Source organism: Oncorhynchus nerka, linkage group LG3, assembly GCF_034236695.1.
Source record: "Oncorhynchus nerka isolate Pitt River linkage group LG3, Oner_Uvic_2.0, whole genome shotgun sequence".
NCBI classification, from domain to species: domain Eukaryota; kingdom Metazoa; phylum Chordata; class Actinopteri; order Salmoniformes; family Salmonidae; genus Oncorhynchus; species Oncorhynchus nerka.
Genome location: NC_088398.1, coordinates 52,450,723 through 52,472,665, shown reverse-complemented (window position 1 = coordinate 52,472,665; position 21,943 = coordinate 52,450,723). Strand labels below are relative to the sequence as shown.

Here is a 21,943-nt window from a genome sequence, read left to right as displayed (position 1 = left end):
AAGCTTGCTGTACAACATTAAAACCTATTCAGTCTGTCTACAAACAGGCTCTCAAAGTGCTTGATAGGAAGCCCAATAGCCATCATCACTGCTACATCCTCAGAAAGCATGAGCTCCTGAGTTGGGAAAATCTTGTGTAATGCACCGATGCATGTCTTGTATTCAAGATCCTAAATGGCCTGGCTCCCCCTCCACTCAGTATTTTTGTTAAACAGAAAACCCAAACATATGGCAGCAGATCCACAAGGTCTGCCATGAGAGGTGACTGTATAGGAAAAGCACCTTTAGTAAATCCGCTTTCTCTGTGAGAGCTTCCCATGTCTGGAATACACTACCACCAGAGACACATAACTGCACCACCTATCACACTTTCGCAAAATGTATGAATACATGGCTAAAGGTCAATCAGATTTGTGATCATAATCCCTAGCTGTGTATTACCGCTTTCCATGTTTGTTTTCTGTAGCTTGTGAGGTGTGGAAACACTTTGTTGCTTTTATGAATGTTGTCTTTCTGTTTTTTGTTCTATGTTGCTCTGTCTGTATGCTACGTCTTGCTTGTCCTATGTTGCTCTGCGTGTGCTCACTGCTCAATGATTGTCTATATTGTAATTGTTTTTAATAACCTGCCCAGGGACTGCGGTTGAATATTAGCCGGCTGGCTAAAACCGGCACTTTTTTCTGAAATGTTCATTAATGTGCACTGTCCCTGTAAAAATAAAATAAAGTCAATAAACTCAACAAGGAGGTATTTGGACATAAAGATGAACTTTATCGAACAAATCAAACATTTATTGTGGAACTGGGATTCCTGGGAGTGCATTCTGATGAAGATAATCAAAGATAAGTGAATATTTATAATGCTATTTCTGACTTCTGTTGACTACACAACATGGCGGATACCTGTTTGGGTTGTTTTGGTCTCTGAGCACCATACTCAGATTATTGCATGGTGTGCTTTTTCCGTAAAGTTTTTTTTAAATCTGACACAGCGGTTGCATTAAGGAGAAGTGTATCTAAAGTTCCATGTAAAAGGCTTGTATTTTTATCAACATTTATGATGAGTATTTCTGTAAATTAATGTGGCTCTCTGCAAAATCACCGGATGTTTTTGGAACTACTGAACATAACGCGTCAATGTATACTAGGATTTATTTATATAAATATGAACTTTATCGAACAAAACATACATGTATTGTGTAACATGAAGTCCTATGAGTGTCATCTGATGAAGATCATCAAAGGTTAGTGATTAATTCTATCTCTATTTCTGATTTTTGTGACTCCTCTCTTTGGCTGGAAAAATAGCTGTGTTTTTCTGTGACTTGGCTCTGACCTAACAATCATTTGTGGTGCTTTTGCCGTAAAGCCTATTTGAAATCGGACACTGTGGTGGGATTAACAAGAAGGGTATTTTTAAAATAGTGTGAAATAGTTGTATGTTTGAGGAATTTTAATGATGAGATTTCTGATTGTTTGAATTTGGCGCCCTGCACTTTCACTGGCTGTTGTCATATCGATCCCGTTAGCGGGATCTCAGCCCAAAAAGGTTTAAGCAAGTCAGCCATATCAGCTTAGTTTTTTAAAGCATGTAAATGAGGCAGGAAATGAGGCTGAATTAACTGTTTCGCTGCCAGACAAGGCTCTGCTGATAGCCAGATGTAGCAGTAGTAAGGATTCACTCCATAGTGCGAGTGACTTTGCTGATATGCAACTAAAACATTTTTTAAAAAGTTTGTCCCTCCAAGATTTACATGCTAAAATCAACACTGCATTTGTTTATTGGACAAAATGCTCACTTTAAATCAATTTATTATTATCATGAATCATCAATCTTCATATTACTTTTTGCTTTGGACTTCCAACAACATGCGGGAGCCGGGAGGAAATAGCGTACAATAGCCCGGCTCCCTAAAAGACAACATGTGTTTGACCCAAAATGTGGTCTAGGGTGCCTAATGGATGGTGTGGCACAATTGCGGTGCCTCTGGAGGCATGCAGAAGCCAAATTGAGCTCCATACCGCATTCCCGTGCACCTCTCCAATTGTTTAACAATGTGGAGGACTCTGTATAACTCTGCATTGACATGATTGGTTGACGGTAGGTGAGGGTGGAAGTCCTGTATAAATGCAAACTCACTTTCTTCACAGCAGCTCCACGAAGAGCAAGAAGTATGAATGCCCTGACTTCTGCAGAGGCCATATCACCGTAAATGCTGCATGGCCAATGGAGTAGTCGGCTTGACCATACAAGGCCTTTGCATTGGATGCACTTATAAATGTGCTGCAACTCACAATATTTCAGAGATATCAAGTTATGATGGTGCTTGCATTTCATCAAGTACTCGCAGTCAAAACAATAATAATGCGCGACTCTGGTTATTTTCCTGAGTTTGGTCTGGACTGTGTTCTTAACAGGAGCAAACACACCACTACAAATTTGAATCTGACCGAGACCACCCTTTTTGAGCAAACCGCTGTGCGTTTAGTGAGCTCCTGAGTGCGGATAGAATGTTCACATTAGTCCAAACTGAACTAAGGGGGTAAAAGCACCAGTTTGGAAAAATCGCACCAAACCATTTCATTGTGAAAGCTCCCTTATAAGTAGTTTTCACATAGCCTACAAAATGTTTGTCCAAACTCTGAATCAAAAATGCTCCCTCAAAATAACATGCAGTGGGAGAACGTTTATTTAGATTTTCGATTTTCTGATTTGATCTGAGTGCCATTAGGTGATAAGGGAATTATATGCTTAATGGTAATGATTAAAGTATTCCACCCTGAAACCATATCATTGTATGACATTTATTAGAATCATAAAACTATAATCTGATGATGTGTGTAGTTTTAGTCAGAATTAGAACAAGGACCTTTTGTTCCTTTTTAGTATGTAAGCAGGGTGCAAGTGTGAAACAAATGATAAGAGGAGCTATCGACAGACAAGTTGTACTACTGTGTTCCTTAAAGGACATTCTGTCTCCACCCGTGGAGTGGAGAAACTGTTAGGCTTGCAGAAGATTATGAAATATGTTGCAGATTAAATAATCAATGTATCTGTGTAGTGGAAAAACACAGACTGTCTGAGCAAGACGTAGCTTAAGATTTGAACTTGTTTGTGTGTGTTATAAAGACTGGGTTTGCATTTATGATTTTAGAGTGCTCTTGTGAATAAACATTCTGACTATTGTAAGCTGGGACTCTTGTCTGTTTCATTCAACCATAATCTTACAAACTCTGGGTAGCAGACTGAGTAGTTTAATTGAAGTTCAATTTAAGAACATTGAGAACAAAATTCTCGTAAAATTAGGTAGCCTGATTTCAGATGTGTCCATGTAAACAGGATAGTCTTGCAAAACATGTAAACGTTTTAATCAAATTATTATATACATTTGACTACCCACAATATTTGCATTGTGTGCATGTAACCATACTCCTGACGCTCTCCTCCAACATTTATCAGTTTCTGGGTCACAATAGATAGGGGACTTTTGCCGTAATGAGAATCTCCCCACGTGTTCAGTGTTTGTGATGGCATGTGGCGGCCTAAGTTCCTTCTCTTTTCCATGTTGTGCATTCCTGAGTACACTCTAAAAAAAATAGGGGTTCAACGAGGGTTCATCTAAGATCCTCAAAGTTCTTCGAAGAACCTTAGGGTTATTGGCACTGAAAATGGCCCTTTCAAGATCCACTCAGGAGGTGGGGTTCATCAAGGAATGGTGTGGGTTCTCGCAGAAACCTAACTGCTCAACTGAAACATTTGGATTTGAATTTGAAAGGACAGCAGGTGCAGGCACTTAACTGAAAAATGGTAAGATCTCCTCAATTTAAGGTAAGGTTTGTCCCTTGTATGATCTAAATTTATATTGTTTTGTGATGTTACCATCTATCTTTTCATATTTGTGAAAATCTTTATAAAACAGAAAATGGACACAATTTAATGGATATCAATCAACAAAGAGGTAAGAATATGTAGGCTATAAGAATACGTTGAAAGCTAGCTGTATTGGGTGCAGATGACTGTGGATGCAGATGACTTCAGATCACATGTACCACACGATCACTCCTCCCGTATTTCTCCTGTCTTATCTGGTGTCCTGTGTGAATTTAAGTATGCTCTCTCTAATTCTCTCTCTCTCTTTCTCTCAGGGGTCCTGAGCCTCAGGACCATGCCTCAGGACTACCTGGCCTGATGACTCCTTGCTGTCCCCAGTCGTGCTGCTGCTCCAGTTTCAACTGTTCTGTCTGCGGCTATAGAGCCCTGACCTGTTCACCGGACATGCTACCTTGTTCCAGACCTGCTGTTTGCAGTAGAAATACTCTGAATGATCGGCTGTGAAAAGCCAACAGACATTTACTCCTGAAGGTGCTGACCTGTTGCGCCCTCTACAACCACTGTGATTATTATTATCTGACCCTGCTGGTTATCTTTGAACATTTGAACATCTTGGCCTCTTCCGGCACAGCCAGAAGAGGACTGGCCACCCCTCATAGCCTGGTTCCTCTCTAGGTTTCTTCCTAGGTTCTGTTTTTTCTAGGGAGTTTTTCCTATCCACCGTGCTTCTACACCTGCATTGCTTGCTGTTTGGGGTTTTAGGCTGGGTTTCTGTACAGAACTTTGTGACATCGGCTGATGTAAGAAGGGCTTTATAAGTACATTTGATTGATCACTTAAATAACCGAACTGACCTCAAAAACACTAATCACTCAGCACTAATAACTAAACACATGCCAGGCTGGGAGTAGCACTGGGTCAAGGGCACATTAGTAGGTGGCACCTGAGATATTGATGCCAACTACCCTGGCATACTTTGGGTAGTTAAAGTTGCTGTGTCCCATTCAGTTGTAAAGTAATCATCTGCCATAGCCTGTGTCTGCATATCACTACTCAGTCATGGTATAGAATTTTAAGAACCATGGGAAAGAAATGGCAGCTGGGTTGATAATATATCAGGCATATACAGTATATTGACAGGTTTGACACTCACACAAACTCGAACTACTGACAAGAGCCCTGCTTACATTGTGTCCTTTAAACAAATTTAGCTCATAACCTTTCAGAGCCAAGGATGCACTGTAGGTCGACCAAGTATATGCAACTCAATCCCACATCTCGTGACATTTCTGCGCACGCACCCCCATCATTACGCAAAAACATACGTCAACAGTTTTAGTGTGTGACGGATATCTCATTTGACCAATGAAAATTCTTACTAATTAACTATTGTCCAATCATAGTGCCCGTTTACAGAAGGCGCGTCCCCGAGAGAGGCTGGCAATAATGGTGACGTAGCTTTCATGCCTTGCAGCTGAGAAGCAGAGAAGAGATCATCGCAGTGATTATGGCGAGAGGGAGCCGGGGACTGAGGAAAGCGGTAGAATGTATAAAACAATTGCCGGTTACAGCCAGCCGAGAAACACCTACAAGGAATGGATTGAGGTAACTGTTGTTCAAGTTTAATGTACAATTGTAAAACATGAACGTTTAAGCTTGCATTAGCATAGCTACACTTAGCTAGTAGTTTTTCTCGATGCGTTCTAACTACTATAACTTGTTTGATTTTTCTCAGTTGCTTTGTCAATCCGGTCAATCTACCGGTAAAACCTTTTCCTGTCTAGTTAGGTTAGCAGTCTGCTAAAGTTAGCTGTTAACTACCTAAGTTATCAGACTCGCTAAAAGTACATGTTTAGTTGGCTAACTGTTTTGTCAGCTAGGTAGGCCTGTTGGATTGTTTAACAAGCAACAGCTAGCTAACTAAAATGGTAATGACTCAATCATGTCTTTTCCCCACCTGAATGTGACCGACAGGTGTTCGTTCTTGAAGGCAGTGGAGGTTTACAGTTTGTACAAGTTGTAATGACTGTTATGGAATGTTGGCTTTTGAAAGGGTAGTTGGCTACTGTAGTGTGTTACTACCTCAGTTGTATCAGTCAATGGCTGTCTGGCTGAAATAGTTAACATGCCAAAGACATCTGTCAAGGCATTCATCCAGTTAGCAAACTGTAACTAAGTGACTGAAGTTATTAGAGAAGTCTGGACAACTTTTTCCATGTCTCCAACTACCTGTGTTACGCAATCAGTCTTTGCACATTTGTCTGGGTCTTAAAGGGTCACAGGGTTTCTTTGCTTGCTTGGCTCTCACTAACGTTAGCTGACTAAACTCAGATCTGGGGTGAAGGAAGTTTCTAATGAACTCCAACTGAGTTGAGCAGAGACCAGGCGTTGTGGAATTCAGCTCCAACTACATCGATTCGTCCAAGGTCAATACTTGAAAGCTATTAAACTTCTCGTACCTATGTTTGTCCTCTGCAGTTTGCGGAAATCTGTATTTAAACAAACCATTAAAAATAATGTATATCAAATCCCCCCCCCCCCCCCCCCCCCCCCCCCCAATGTTTTGAGTGTAGTTACTCTATAATTCAATTGGGCGCCTAGCAAGATGCTTGGTTTGGCTTGCACTGTTATTGTACCATAGGGCAGGCTACAATATACAGTGTAGGCTACATGTGATAGCAGAGTTTGTAAAGCATGCCCCGTGATTGATACAAATCATCATGATCTCATTCTGCCAGGTAGGCCTACTTTGCAGTCAAGCTTTAATTGGGAAGATTTTTTGTGGGAAAGCTTTTAGAAATTCATCCGATTGGCGCATGATGACCAAGGGTGAAAGTCAGTGGTGTGTTTTCATGGATGCTGAGAAATTTACAGAGGAGAAAATGCTATTCGTATATTTTTTGGTCTCTGTTTCATATGTTCAGCCACTTGCGGGAAATGTATCTCACTTGAGAAAGCGTTTGCACAAATGAAACAGCGCCCCTCTCTCTCAGTATGTGTAGGGTATCTATCTGATGCTGTCTGGTCAAAAAGAGTGACATTGTTGATGCCCGTAGCATTGAATGCCAAGGATGCCAGCGAGCATCTGGCCTCCCTTAATAAACATGAAAGAGAAATCTGCGCACTGCTCTTGCTAGTATCACTGTTCTTTAAGCTTTATGTATCGGCTACTCCAGCCATCAATTCATACATTGTGCACCTGGCCTGAGAGGATGGAAGTTCAACATGTATCTAGATGTAGTATGCTAATGTTAACTAGCTGGATTGGCGCATGTTACCCATGAAAGGAACTTAGGCAAGCAAGCATTTTAGCCAGGTAGCCAAGAACAACAATCTAAAAGCGTTTACTGTATGAACGTCAGACTGTTTAGGCAACATGAAAGAGGATGGCATCAGCATTTCTCTACAAGTAGGGTGGGTCAATGTGTTTCTTCTACATTCGCGTGCACACAATCACTACCATGGACAGGAACATAATATTTGGCTTGCATTGATTGGACTAAATCGTTTTTGCTATCTTTTAGTTGTCACTGTATTAGACTAAGCATAGGTGATTTAGATGTTGAAATGGTGCTGTAATAGTGGAGGCAGCTCCTGTTTTCTTTGCTACTTGCGGTAACTCTGGTTCTAAATCAATAGTTTAGTAGTCCGAAATGTCGGAAACATTACCTTGCTTGACAATGCTGTAGATCATGTGACTGTTTGTTACATCACTGGACCGATGTTGCTCTTTTTTTAATGAAACAAACGTGTGGTAAAATAAGTAAATTGTCTTGGCCTATAGATCTCTATTTATCACGGTGCATTCGGAAAGTATTCAGACCCCTTGACTTTTCCCACATTTACAGCTTTATTCTAAAATGTAAAAAAAAAAAAAAAAAAAAAGTTTACTCATCAATCTACGCACACTACCCCATAATGACAAAGCCAATCCATTTATCCTACCTCATTTGCACATGCTGTATATAGATGTTTCTACTGTATTATTGATTGTATGTTTGTTTGTTTTCCATGTGTAACTCTGTGTTGTATGTGTCGAACTGCTTTGCTTTATCTTGGCCAGGTCGCAGTTGCAAATGAGAACTTGTTCTCAACTAGCTTACCTGGTTATATAAGTTAAGAGCAAAAATAAGGTTTTTATAAATGTAACTAAAACGATCACATTTATGTAAGTATTCAGACCCTTTGCTTAGTACTTTGTTGAAGCACCATTAATCTTTCCCCCTGACTAGTCTCCCGGTCCTTGCCGCTGGAAAACACCCCCCACCGCATGATGCTGCCACCACCATGCTTCACCGTAGGGATGGCGCCAGGTTTCCTCCAGATGTGACACATGGCTTTCAGGCCAAATAGTTCAATCTTGGTTTCATCAGACCAGAGAATCTTGTTTCTCATGGTTAGAGTCCTTTAGGTGCCTTTAGGGAAACTCCAAGTGGGCTGTCATGTCCTTTTTACTGGGGTGCTTCCATCTGGCCACTCTACCATAAAGGCCTGATTGGTGGAGTGCTGCAAAGATGGTAGTCCTTCTGGAAGGTTCTCCCATCTCCACAGAGGAGCTCTGGAGTGCTGTCGGTGACCATCAGGTTCTTGGTCACTTCTTTGACCTAGGCCCTTCTCCCCCGATTTGCTCCATTTGGCTGGGCGGTCAGCTCTAGGAAGTGTCTTGGTGGTTCCAAACTTCCTCCATTTAAGAATGATGTAGGCCACTATATTTTTGGGGACCTACAATTCTGCAGACTTTTTTTGTACCCTTCCCCAGATCTGTGCTTCGACACAATCCTGTCTCGTAGCTCTACGGACAATTCCTTCGACCTCATGGCTTTTGCTCTGACAACTGTGGGACCTTTATGTAGAAAGGTGGGTCCCATTCCAAATCATATCCAATCAATTGAATTTACCACAGGTGGACTCGATTCAAGTTGTAGAAACATGTCAAGGATGATCAATGGAAACAGGATACACCTGAGCTCAATTTCGAGTCTCATAGCAAAGGGTCTGAATACGTATGTAAATAAGGTATTTTTTAAATATATTTTTTTATACATTTGCAAAAATGTCTAAATCTGTTTTTGCTTTGTCATGGGATATTGTGTGTAGATTGAGGAAACATTTTAATTGCACCACTTTTAGAATAAGGCTGTAATGTAACAATTTGGAAGAAGTGAAGGGGTCTGAATACTTTCTGAATGCGCTGTAGCTTAACTATATGGTGGTATTCAATCTGAGGTTTGTCAATAAATGCAAACGGATATTTAGCTAGGTAGCTAACTAGCCAACATTATGTAGGTACTGTTAGCTTGCTTGTACAAAGTCCGGCAGCTAGTCTCTGTAGCTAGGTAACACCAGTCTGCTGAAAGCCTAGCTAGCTAACAAACAGACCAAGGAAGCTTGGCCAGAAAATGTGGTTGTTTTGATTAGCGAGGTAGCTTGCTAGCTAACAAAATGTTATGAGAGCTAACGTTGGTTAGATAGCAAACCAACAAGCAAGGAAAGCTAGCTAGCTAGATTTTTCCAAGTAAGGTTTTTCACAAGGCTGAAGTCGTGTAAACTGCTGATCTAGATACTTGCGTGTAATCTGAGCACAAACAAATATGTACAAATAAACTAGTGGATGTCCTTGGCTGCTTTGACAGCTAGCTAAAAGTTAATTGGCTAAGTAATCTTAGCTAACATTAGTCTTATGTTGGCTAACGTGTATTGCCAGTTCATTACACCACAATAGCTCATACTTTCTTTCCCAAAGTTTGATGGTTATAAGCTTTAACTGCCACGCTACTCACATTAATTTGCATTGCACAGACCAAGCTACAGTAAAATTAGGGAGCCAGATTTGAGACAGGACGAAACTGCACTTAGTTACGCTACTTTTCCTCAAAGAACAACCAAGACCACACAAACCATAGCTGAGGGGGGAAAAAATGTTTTGTTAAGAAGAGTAAGCTAGTTATGAACCACACAGGAAATGGTTGAACCGCAAATGCACATGTATACAGAACCGCAGTTGTGCATGCTGGCTAGCATCAATTTATCAGACTCGACTGACAGCATTGCTGTTTCAAACGTGTAGAATGAATTTCAGCTCCGCCATAAGCTGTCTTGTCATCCTTAACCAAATTTGTGCTGACTGATTAACTGTGTAAAGTTACTTTTTTGTCTTCACGGAAAATTCACGAGGGTGAAACATCAATCACTGCATGCTGTATTGCAGTCTGGTCTCATAGGTCTAGTCTAACATAGTCAATTTAAATCTGTGATATTAAAACGTGTTTGGTATGATTACATAAGACCGACGGTTACTTAAGGCAAAAAAAGAGGGTGTTGGTTGGGGTGGAAGGATGGGTGTATAACACATGTCTAGCAATCTGAAGGTTGAGTGTTCTAATCTCATCATGGACTACTTTCACATGTTTAGCGAATTACCAACTTTGCAACTATGTGCTACTTTGCAACACTTAGCATGTTAGCTAACCTGAACCCTAACCTCTACCCTTTAGCATAACTCTTAATTAACACTAACCTTAACTGTAAACCCTAGCCTAGTTAACTTTAGCAACAACCACAAAATAGAATTCCTAACATATCATACATATTGGAAATGTATAACCTATTGCTATGGACATCTACAAATGTAATGCATATCCATACCATAGAATAATACGAAATGCAATGATCAGGTTGCAGGCCCCGAGCAAGCAGCGTGCAGTCAAAAAAGGAAATGCTGGTTAACTACTTGATTTAAATGGGTCTGTTTTCAGCTGTTTTAGACTTATATTTTCAGTAAGCAAGACATTTGAAATAGTCAATCTTTTTAAGAATAGGATTCGTAGTGTAATGGTTAGAGTTCCCGCCTGTGGATCAGAATATTGCTGTTTTACTTATTTGACGTAAAGTCCCCTGTTTGGTGGACCTGCGCGGTTCTGGTACAAGTTCCGACCAACATTTTCAATTATAAATCAATCTGTGGATACCGTACTCCCCTTCTCCTTCTTGGCTTTTTAATCCACTTGTGCTGACCAATAGTGCCAACTAACAACTCTGCCATGTGTTGGATATTTTTCTACTCTGCTGTGCACACCAGCTAGCCACAATAGTGGAATTTGGAAGCACCTCTAAGTATATGAATTTGGTTGTTTTGTTAAGGTTTGAATCCTAAACAACCTGCCTACACATAGTTTGAAGTACAACACCAAACATAGCTACTGTAGTAGGTCATAGCTGTGTTTTGGAAAACCTTGGTAGAGCATGGGTGGAAAAGGCATTGTGGTGCTCATAAATTTCCATCATTTTTTGGCTTCAGACAAATGCTTATTCTCACTTCAAACAGTTTTCGTTTTTAATAGGTTCATATAATCGAGTTAGGGTAAACTCCTACTTGGCTATATACTTAACCTATGATGGGAATTCTACATTTAATCCCACCCACATGTGAAAATGTATATCCAAAAATGATACACGTTATTTTCTTCAAAAACACAAATGGATTCACAAACGAATAAAGAAGCCATTTTCATGTTCCCGATAGCTCCATTTTAACTCGGGGGGAAACAAACGATCAAAACGTACACAGACTGAAATCTTACCACAAATCTTGACATTATATTGTCTGTGACAGGCTAATTATCTTGACTGCTGTGACATGAACACACACGTTCTGTCAATTCTCCAGATCAACATTAATTCCTGGTGTGCAGTATCACACCAGCTCTTTATCACTTGACTGTCATTTTTTTTTAAAGATTAAAAAAAAAAAAAATTAAGCCTTTTTAACTAGGCAAGTCAGTTAAGAACAAATTCTTATTTTCAGTGACGGCCTAGGAACGGTGGGTTAACTTCTTGTTCAGGGGCAGAATGACAGATGTGTACCTTGTCAGCTCGGGGATTCGAAATTGAAACCTTTCAGTTACTAGTCCAACACTCTAACCACTAGGCTACCCTGCCACCCCAAAAAAGCATTTCCTGAATTAGCTGTTGCGTGATAATTTTCCAACATAACCAATCAGCTAAACACCAAATGCGCATCAATTATTATGCATAATTATTGAAGAACCCTGGTAATGACAGTATCAATCTTTTTGTTTTGTGGGGGCGGGGGGTTGAATCCTCTTGATAAGGTTACTCTGTTAGAAGCATTCGAATTAGCAATCCATGCATTACTTTGGATGCATGTGCCCATAAATTATTTTCACACCGTAACATGAGATATTCCGAGCGCTCCATACAAAGTGTCCAATATCCAGGCATGTTACAGGATCAAGTTCAATATGTACACTGCTCAAAAAAATAAAGGAAACACTAAAATAACACATCCTAGATCTGAATGAATGAAATATTATTATTAAATACTTTTTTCTTTACATAGTTGAATGTGCTGACAACAATCACACACAAATTATCAATGGAAATCAAATTTATCAACCCATGGAGGTCTGGATTTGGAGTCACTCAAAATTAAAGTGGAAAACCACACTACAGGCTGATTCAACTTTGATGTAATGTCCTTAAAACAAGTCAAAATGAGGCTCAGTGTGTGTGGCCTCCACGTGCCTGTATGACCTCCCTACAACAGCTGGGCATGCTCCTGATGAGGTGGCGGATGGTCTCCTGAGGGATCTCCTCCCAGACCTGGACTAAAGCATCCGCCAACTCCTGGACAGTCTGTGGTGCAACATGGCGTTGGTGGATGGAGCGAGACATGATGTCCCAGATGTGCTCAATTGGATTCAGGTCTAGGGAACGGGCGGGCCAGTCCATAGCATCAATGCCTTCCTCTTGCAGGAACTGCTGACACACTCCAGCCACATGAGGTCTAGCATTGTCTTGCATTAGGAGGAACCCAGGGCCAACCGCACCAGCATATGGTCTCACAAGGGGTCTGAGGATCTCATCTCGGTACCTTATGGCAGTCAGGCTACCTCTGGCGAACACATGGAGGGCTGTGCGGCCCCCCAAAGAAATGCCACCCCACACCATGACTGACCCACCGCCAAACCGGTCATGCTGGAGGATGTTGCAGGCAGCAGAACGTTCTCCATGGCGTCTCCAGACTGTCACGTCTGTCACGTGCTCAGTGTGAACCTGCTTTCATCTGTGAAGAGCACAGGGCGCCAGTGGCGAATTTGCCAATCTTGGTGTTCTCTGGCAAATGCCAAATGTCCTGCACGGTGTTGGTCTGTAAGCACAACCCCCACCTGTGGAGGTCGGGCCCTCATACCACCCTCATGGAGTCTGTTTCTGACCGTTTGAGCAGACACATGCACATTTGTGGCCTGCTGGAGGTAATTTTGCAGGGCTCTGGCAGTGCTCCTCCTTGCACAAAGGTGGAGGTAGCGGTCCTACTGCTGGGTTATTGCCCTCCTATCGCCTCCTCCACGTCTCCTGATGTACTGGCCTGTCTCCTGGTAGCGCCTCCTTGCTCTGGACACTACGCTGACAGACACAGCAAACCTTCTTGCTACAGCTCACATTGATGTGCCATCCTGGATGAGCTGCACTACCTGAGCCACTTGTGTGGGTTGTAGACTCCGTTTCATGCTACCACTAGAGTGAAAGCACCGCCAGCATTCAAAAGTGACCAAAACATTAGCCAGGAAGCATAGGAACTGAGAAGTGGTCTGTGGTCACCACCCGCAGAACCACTCCTTTATTGGGGGTGTCTTGCTAATTGCCTATAATTTCCACCTGTTGTCTATTCCATTTGCACAACAGCATGTGAAATTTGTCAATTAGTGTTGCTTCCTAAGTGGACAGTTAGATTTCACTGAAGTGTGATTGACTTGGAGTTACATTGTTGTTTAAGTGTTCCCTTTATTTTTTTGAGCAGTGTATTTAATTTTCTTAGTATGTTATATAATGCGAAACAGCAGTGTCAGAAATGTAGTTTTGTCACAATTACATTTTTTTTCTACTTTAATACCCCTTTTTCTCCCCAATTTCGTGATATCCAATTGGTAGTTAGTCTTTTCCCATTGCTGCAACTCCCGTACGGGCTCGGGAGAGGCGAAGGTCGAGAGCCATGCGTCCTCCGAAACAACCCAGCCAAGCTGCACTGCTTTTTGACACACTACTCGCTTATTCCGGAAGCCAGCCGCACCAATGTGTCGGAGGAAACACCGTACAACTGGCAACCAAAGTCAGCGTGCATGCGCCCGGACTGCCACAAGGAGTTGCTAGAGCACGATGGGAGAAGGACGTCCCAGACGACGCTGGGCCAATTGTGCACTGGCTCATGGGTCTCCCGGCTGCGACACAGCCTGGGATCAAACACGGGTATGTAGTGACATCTCTAGCAATGCCTTAGACCGCTGTGCCACTCTGGAGGCCTGTCACATGATTTTTGCCAAATCTATATAGACTTCAAGCATGAGAAAGGGTTTAAACAACATTAGGTTTTGATTCAACTTGTGAATTATATTGAACGTATCAATGTTCCCCAGTTACGTCTTAATGTATCATGTGGAAAGAAAAGGCAAATTATGATTGACTTTGTAACAGCTCCAAACAGAAAATGCTCACTGGTACCCTAGTTTATAGAAAGATCCATGTGTATTGGTGTCTCTGGAATTAAACCACTGTTTGAATAGTCCTAATTGTGCCTTGATGGGTTCCCTGTTGCACACCAGCTCTGACAGAGATTCCCTTGGTCAAAGATTTTTCAACCACATTAGTATGGAGTGAGCAAGCAGGCTATGTGTGTCATTGGGGCAGTTGCAGGTGTGCTCACCAACCATAATTCGTTATTCTCACTCACTGACCCAGAACTGAGAATGTGACAGACCTGGAGTACCCGGTCTGTCTTTCTGTTTCAAGCCCCTTTCATTAGGCTAGTCACATAGCATGCTTTCTAATGTCAGCAATGTTGTATTGGAAAAGTCCAAGGGCAAAGGATAGGGACTTGATGTTGTCATGAACAATGTGATGAAGCGCAAGACATGCTTCCAATTTCACTTGTCATAGCTACCCCATTGGAATGCCAGTTGTTGGAACTGCATGTGTAGGCTGCAGCTTCCCAGGCCAGAAGATTGTGTTCTAGTTTAACAGTGCAGAATTCCTCATGCATTGCCACGCAATGTAGTGGTTAACTTTGCATTAGTGTGTACTCTATATATATATATATATATATATATATATATATATATATATATATAATGATTACCGTTCCATGTCAGTTGATCTGAAACCCTGGAAGGTAGTTTGTTTTTGGAGAAGCATAGAGCTCACTCTGATATTTACTGTTTGGTGTATACGTCAGCAGTGTCAACATGAGCTTGGAGACCTTTTGAGGTTCTAATGAACCATTGGCCACTTACATTATTGACCACTTGCGTCGTACATTGATCTTGGCATTGATTCAGCTTTGATCTAACTTTTGAAAGAGCACCCTGCAGGCTCCGACACCCAGCAGCAGTAAAGGGAGCAGCGTAAAGTAGGGAATCCTGTACATGCGCAGAAGGTTCGGTCCTTCAGCTATCGGGAAGGGCGTCCAGAGAATTTGGCCACTCTAACTGGCAAATTTCAATGTACAAATGGATGTGACGATTTGTGTGTGTGGCAAATAATAGGCCCTTGTGTTTTGCTCTGACTCACACTTCTCGCTCCTTGTTTTGGAACAGATATCTCTCCTCATGTAGGATCCTAATGACGAGGATGCCTCCCCTTCTGGGGACCAGGCCCAGAGTCATCGTGGCCCCCACCCGCTCCTTCTTCAACCTGGCTGACGCCTTCAACAAGAGGAAGGAGTACTCTGAGAGACGCATCATGGGGTCAGTCACGGTGCCTCATTTGAAATCCGACCGGCCTGGGTTCAAATACTATTTTGAAGTCTTTCAAATCATTTGAGCATCTGCTCTAGCCTGACTGGAGTGCCAGGTGCTCATGGTTTGCACTTTTCTATTTGTTCCATTGCAACAGGCAAGTTTTTAATGAAGCACAAAGTATTTTAAATGATTTCAAATAGTATTTGAATCCTCCTAGAAATGTATAAATACTCTGGTTTCTCTATGTACGTCTGACCTGCTCCTGCCAATGATGCTGTTGTGTATCCAGTGAAGGTCATAATCACTAGGAAATTGTAACTTATTAATAGCGACACTGTGTCCCGGACTTGTTGCCAGGCTGTTATGTAAATGCAGGGACAGCAGTGGTTGCAATGGTCTGACTCGCTGAGTTAGTCACCGGGCCAGTTAAGAAATGGGCACAGAGACTATTCGGTTATATGGGACTCTTTCAACCTCGCCTTCTCCTTGACAATCGGTCTGTTGACTGGTCACAGCTTCAGGAATAATCAGCAGGTAACTTGTGTGTTAATAAGTATTTCCAGTCACTTACTGAGACGGGTATTCAAATTCCAGTTTTAATCAGAGGTGAATCTCAAACGTCCTTGAGGAGGAACCTCCGCTCTTCTCTGTGCCTCGAAGGAGATACGGAGGAAATACTTATAAGATTCACCCATGAAATGAGATATTGACCCGCGCCGCCTCTCTCTCAGGTACTCTATGTTGGAGATGTATGAAGTGGTAGCTGGGGTGGAGAACTACCTTCACTTCGTTCCCTGGTGTAAGAAGTCTGACGTGGTGTTCCGGCGCTCGGGGTTCTGCAAGGCCAAACTGACCGTTGGCTTCCCCCCCGTAGTGGAGAACTACACCTCGCTGGTCACCACAGTCCGCCCCCACCTGGTCAAGGTAAGGCACTGTAGCAGCCGCTGCTATCTCCCACCACTACTGTATCTGCAGTGAAGGTACCAGGCAAATATAAGATGAGCAGCTGTGATATAGATGGACACTGGGTGTGCTGCAGCTTGTCTTAGTTGTGGTTGTGTATGAAGTGTTTCAACATCTCCGGAACCACATAAATATTATATAGCAGTCCCATGAGATTCTTGGTATGCCTGTAATAAAGACAACCTGGAACTCAGCCACTGTGGTTATATCATCAGCGTCAGTCTGACTGGCTGTTTTGACCCCCAGGCTGCCTGTTCAGACGGTAAGCTCTTCAACCACCTGGAGACTGTGTGGCGCTTCAGCCCTGGCCTCCCTGGCTATCCTCGCACCTGCACCGTTGACTTCTCTGTAAGTACAGCAACACAATGTCCGTGTATGCGTCTGTCTGCGAACAAGGTAGCTAGCTTGCCATGTATCTCTCTAAGACAGACAGAAAATGTGCCAGTTTGTCTGTGATGAGCTACCTATGCAAGAAAGGCATTTTACTGTACTTGTGCACGTGACATGAATAACTTTAAACAATATCTCTGGCACATTTTCAGTATTATCTCATCACTTTTTCACCTGAACTCTCTCTCCAGATCTCCTTTGAGTTCCGCTCTCTTCTGCACTCCCAGCTGGCCACGGTGTTCTTTGACGAGGTGGTGAAGCAGAACGTGTCTGCGTTTGAGAGGCGGGCCGGGAAACTGTATGGAGCGCAGACCATGATCCCCCAAGAGCTCATGTTTCACGAGGTCCACCACACGTAGCGCGCCCAGATGGGGCTTCTCTTTACACACATACACACGCGCACAGCCATGGCATGAAGAGGGAGGGGGATGAGAGAAGAAGTTATGTGCCTGAATACTGCAGTGCCTTATCATAACATAACCAATGATTTTATTCCCAACGGCCTGCAGCTGGATTCTGTCTTGAACATTATCCCCTCCCTACCCCAAATATTCCCCCTCTGTCCCCTACCTCCCTCTCAAACATACATCACTCCTCCTCCTCCTATGCCACCATTGTCCCCTCCTGGCACCCCTTCTCCCCAAAGAAACCATCAGCACCTCTGGCCAAGAGTAGGCACACCCCAGAGCTTTGTGCTGTCTCCATGGGGTGGGCCTAGGTCAGGACAGGGCTCATAATGCCCCTCTTACGATAACACTTCTGCTAAGGCTCAAATAAAAATAAGTTGATAGTACCTTACACACAGCCTTTTACTATGGTAGGGAGCTCATGGGAAAGGGTGTGGGGGTTCTCATGTCCTGATCAGTCCAAGAGGTTGTGAAGGCCCATCCAAGCGATCTGGATTAGGTTTGTTACAATAACATATAACACAACATACAGTAACCTAATGCTAGGTCGTCATGTGGATAAGATGGTGTATCAAAGGATCAGGGTGTACGTTTAGAATTTTTGAAAATGGAAAAGCTGGTTTGTCACTGTCCTTGTGAATGAAGTGTGGGGACAGTGAGCACTTGAAGATGTTTCCTAAAAGAATGTAACACTGCAGAGCAGGGGTGTGTTCATTATGCTGATTCTGTTGCAAAATGTTTTGTGAACTGAATAAAACTGGGAGGGACCAACCTGAATTTGTTCAACCGCTTCAAAACCGTTCTTTTTTTGCAACTGTTTGGGCTAATGATTACACCCCAGATGTATACACACTGCCATGCCTACCTACATACACTTGTTCCAAGAGGTGCTGTGTTACAATAATATCGCTGGGGGCATTTCTGTGCCCCCCCCATATTGCACCTTGCTCTCTAACCCCCATGGGAGCAATGTTTTATAGCAGAATTTAGTTTTTAGAGTCTGCAATATCGTAATGCATTTGATTTTAAATGCAGCAAATTCTTCGCCAGCAATATTTAAAAATGGGACCAGATGGGTTGGGCTGGGGACGGGGTCATCCCCTGTGTTCTAGTTGGCACCCTATTCCCTAAGTTGTGCACTAATTTTGAACAGAACCCTGTGGGGCCTGGTCAAAAATAGTGCTCTATATAATGGGGAATAGGGTGCAGTTTTGGATGCATGCTATCACAGTGAGGCATCTTAACACCCTAGAACTTTTTCACTCAGTGTCCTTTTGACCTGGTCCTATTGGCATCTTTTATTGTATATCATTATGCATTGTACTCGTATAAAGATATTTATTAAGATTCATGTGAGAACACATGTACATATTGTTTTAAGACCACAGATGAGAAGAGTGCACATTGAACTTGCTGGCATAACAGAACTGATTTGTTTTGGGGATTGGATTTTATAGTGCAAATGGAGGCTTTTCAATGTGTCAAATGGGTGAAGATGTATCGACTGCATGGTTTATTAACTATTTTTATATATAAAAAAAATACTCTAGCCAAGTCTGGGTGTTTTTTGTGTGTGTGTTTTGGAGTTCATTGTCTCGGTCCACAGGATTAAATCGGCTGCATTGTGGGTCCATTGTGATTGACTGCTGATTTACAAATACTGTGAAGTTACTAATTATGTAAGGTGATTTGTAGTTGTCAGTATTGCTTCACCTGCAATGTCAAACAAGCCCATTCTTAGTCAACATCTTTTTGGTTTTGTGAGGTAACAATAGAATTTACATTTTATGAGAGTTATGACTCCTGCTGGACAAATCCTATAACAAAATACTATAGACAGGTTTATTTTGAGTTACTGGACTAACGCCAAATGGCCCTTGCCTTGAGCTAAGATACTATTACAATCCTTGTACATGTGTCAATTAGCCTTGCGGTTACAACATTGGGCCAGTGAACGAAAGGTTGCCGGTTCTAGCTGACTAAATAAGGTGACTAAATCGGTCTGCCCTAGAGGGGGCCAGAGGGCTGACCCTCTAAGAAAAATGCTCTCTGTGGCTTTAAAAAATATACTGCTCAAAAAAATAAAGGGAACACTTAAACAACACAATGTAACTCCAAGTCAATCACACTTCTGTGAAATCAAACTGTCCACTTAGGAAGCAACACTAATTGACAAATTTCACATGCTGTTGTGCAAATGGAATAGACAACAAGTGGAAATTATAGGCAATTAGCAAGAAACCCCCAATAAAGGAGTGGTTCTGCGGGTGGTGACCACAGACCACTTAGTTCCTATGCTTCCTGGCTAATGTTTTGGTCACTTTTGAATGCTGGAGGTGTTTTCACTCTAGTGGTAGCATGAGACTGAGTCTACAACCCACACAAGTGGCTCAGGTAGTGCAGCTCATCCAGGATGGCACATCAATGTGAGCTGTGGAAAGGTTTGCTGTGTCTGTCAGCGTAGTGTCCAGAACATGGAGGCGCTACCAGGAGACAGGCCAGTACATCAGGAGACGTGGAGGAGGCGATAGGAGGGCAATAACCCAGCAGCAGGACCACTACCTCCGCCTTTGTGCAAGGAGGAGCACTGCCAGAGCCCTGCAAAATTACCTCCAGCAGGCCACAAATGTGCATGTGTCTGCTCAAACGGTCAGAAACAGACTCCATGAGGGTGGTATGAGGGCCCGACCTCCACAGGTGGGGGTTGTGCTTACAGACCAACACCGTGCAGGACGTTTGGCATTTGCCAGAGAACACCAAGATTGGCAAATTCGCCACTGGCGCCCTGTGCTCTTCACAGATGAAAGCAGGTTCCCCCTGAGCACGTGACAGACGTGACAGTCTGGAGACGCCGTGGAGAACGTTCTGCTGCCTGCAACATCCTCCAGCATGACCGGTTTGGCGGTGGGTCAGTCATGGTGTGGGGTGGCATTTCTTTGGGGGGCCGCACAGCCCTCCATGTGCTCGCCAGAGGTAGCCTGACTGCCATTAGGTACCGAGATGAGACCCCTTGTGAGACCATATGCTGGTGCGGTTGGCCCTGGGTTCCTCCTAATGCAAGACAATGCTAGACCTCATGTGGCTGGAGTGTGTCAGCAGTTCCTGCAAGAGGAAGGCATTGATGCTATGGACTGGCCCGCCCGTTCCCTAGACCTGAATCCAATTGAGCACATCTGGGACATCATGTCTCGCTCCATCCACCAACGCCACGTTGCCCCACAGACTGTCCAGGAGTTGGCGGATGCTTTAGTCCAGGTCTGGGAGGAGATCCCTCAGGAGACCACCCACCACCTCCTCAGGAGCATGCCCAGGCGTTGTAGGGAGGTCATACAGGCACGTGGAGGCCACACACACTACTGAGCCTCATTTTGACTTGTTTTAAGGACATTACATCAAAGTTGGATCAGCCTGTAGTGTGGTTTTCCACTTTAATTTTGAGTGTGACTCCAAATCCAGACCTCCATGGGTTGATAAATTTGATTTCCATTGATCATTTTTGTGTGATTTTGTTGTGAGCACATTCAACTATGTAAAGAAAAAAGTATTTAATAATAATATTTCATTCATTCAGATCTAGGATGTGTTATTTTCGTGTTCCCTTTATTTTTTTGAGCAGTGTATATACACAGAACAATTAATTATACCAACAAGGAGACAGATATTTAACCAGATGTATAGATTTTGGATGACGTTCTAATTTTCTCATGGATGAAACATCTCGGTAGTTTTCTTTTTCCAAAACTACAATCTGTTATGAACAGGGTGGACTGTGTTTTGTCTACTTTACCATTTATCAGCGTTATAAAAAAAAAATGCGTTTGGAGTTATTGTACACGTGCACTTCAGAGTAGGTGTTCCCTAACGGAAATATGCAAATACATGCTTGAACGCACCAATAGACTTATCGCTAGCTCATGCTTAGCTCTGCCTACCTTTTTTGTCCTGCCCACTAGGATTTGTTTGCTCCCATTGGAAACAATAGGCTGTGGTATACATTGGGTTACTTCTAAAAATCTTTGCTACATACACTACATGGAGTTGGTCCCCCCTTTGTGGCTATAACAGCCTCCACTCTTCCTGGAAGGCTTTCCACTAGATGTTAGAAAATTGCTGTTTGGGCTTCCATTCAGCCACGAGCATTAGTGAGGTTGGGCGATTAGGCCTGGCTTGTAGTTGGCATTCCAATTAATCCCAAAAGTGTTAGATAAGGTTGAGGTCAGGGCTCTGTGCAGGCCAGTCAAGTTCTTCCACACTGATCTCAACAAACCATTTCTGTACGGGGGATTATCACGCTGAAACAGGTAAGGGGCTTCCCCAAACTGTTGCCTCAAAGTTGGAAGCACAGAATCATCTAGAATGTCATTGTATGCTGTAGTGTTAAGATTTCCCTTCACTGGAATGAAGGGGCCTAGCCCGAACCATGACAATTATTCCTCCACCAAACTTGTTGGCACTATGCATTTGGACAGGTAGCGTAATACACACTGTAGTTCATGAATCTCAAATGTATTTTTGTTAGAATTCTAGTTCAGTGTATCATTTTTTGAAAGCAGCAGATATTCTGAAGTGGTATGTTTGGTCATAAAAAACACTTGTTCC

The 21,943-nt window shown here is 42.8% G+C and overlaps 1 protein-coding gene across 1 annotated transcript; it reads left to right on the top strand.

The window, feature by feature from the left end:
* The first annotated feature begins 5,301 nt into the window (after nt 1-5,301).
* Nucleotides 5,302-18,893, top strand: LOC115110433 (coenzyme Q-binding protein COQ10 homolog B, mitochondrial-like). Its single transcript, XM_029636089.2, has 5 exons — nt 5,302-5,436; nt 15,441-15,590; nt 16,316-16,508; nt 16,794-16,895; nt 17,129-18,893. The coding sequence occupies exons 1-5, from the start codon at nt 5,339-5,341 to the stop codon at nt 17,294-17,296; spliced, it is 711 nt and encodes a 236-aa protein (XP_029491949.1). The 5' UTR covers nt 5,302-5,338; the 3' UTR covers nt 17,297-18,893.
* The last annotated feature ends 3,050 nt before the right edge of the window (nt 18,894-21,943 follow it).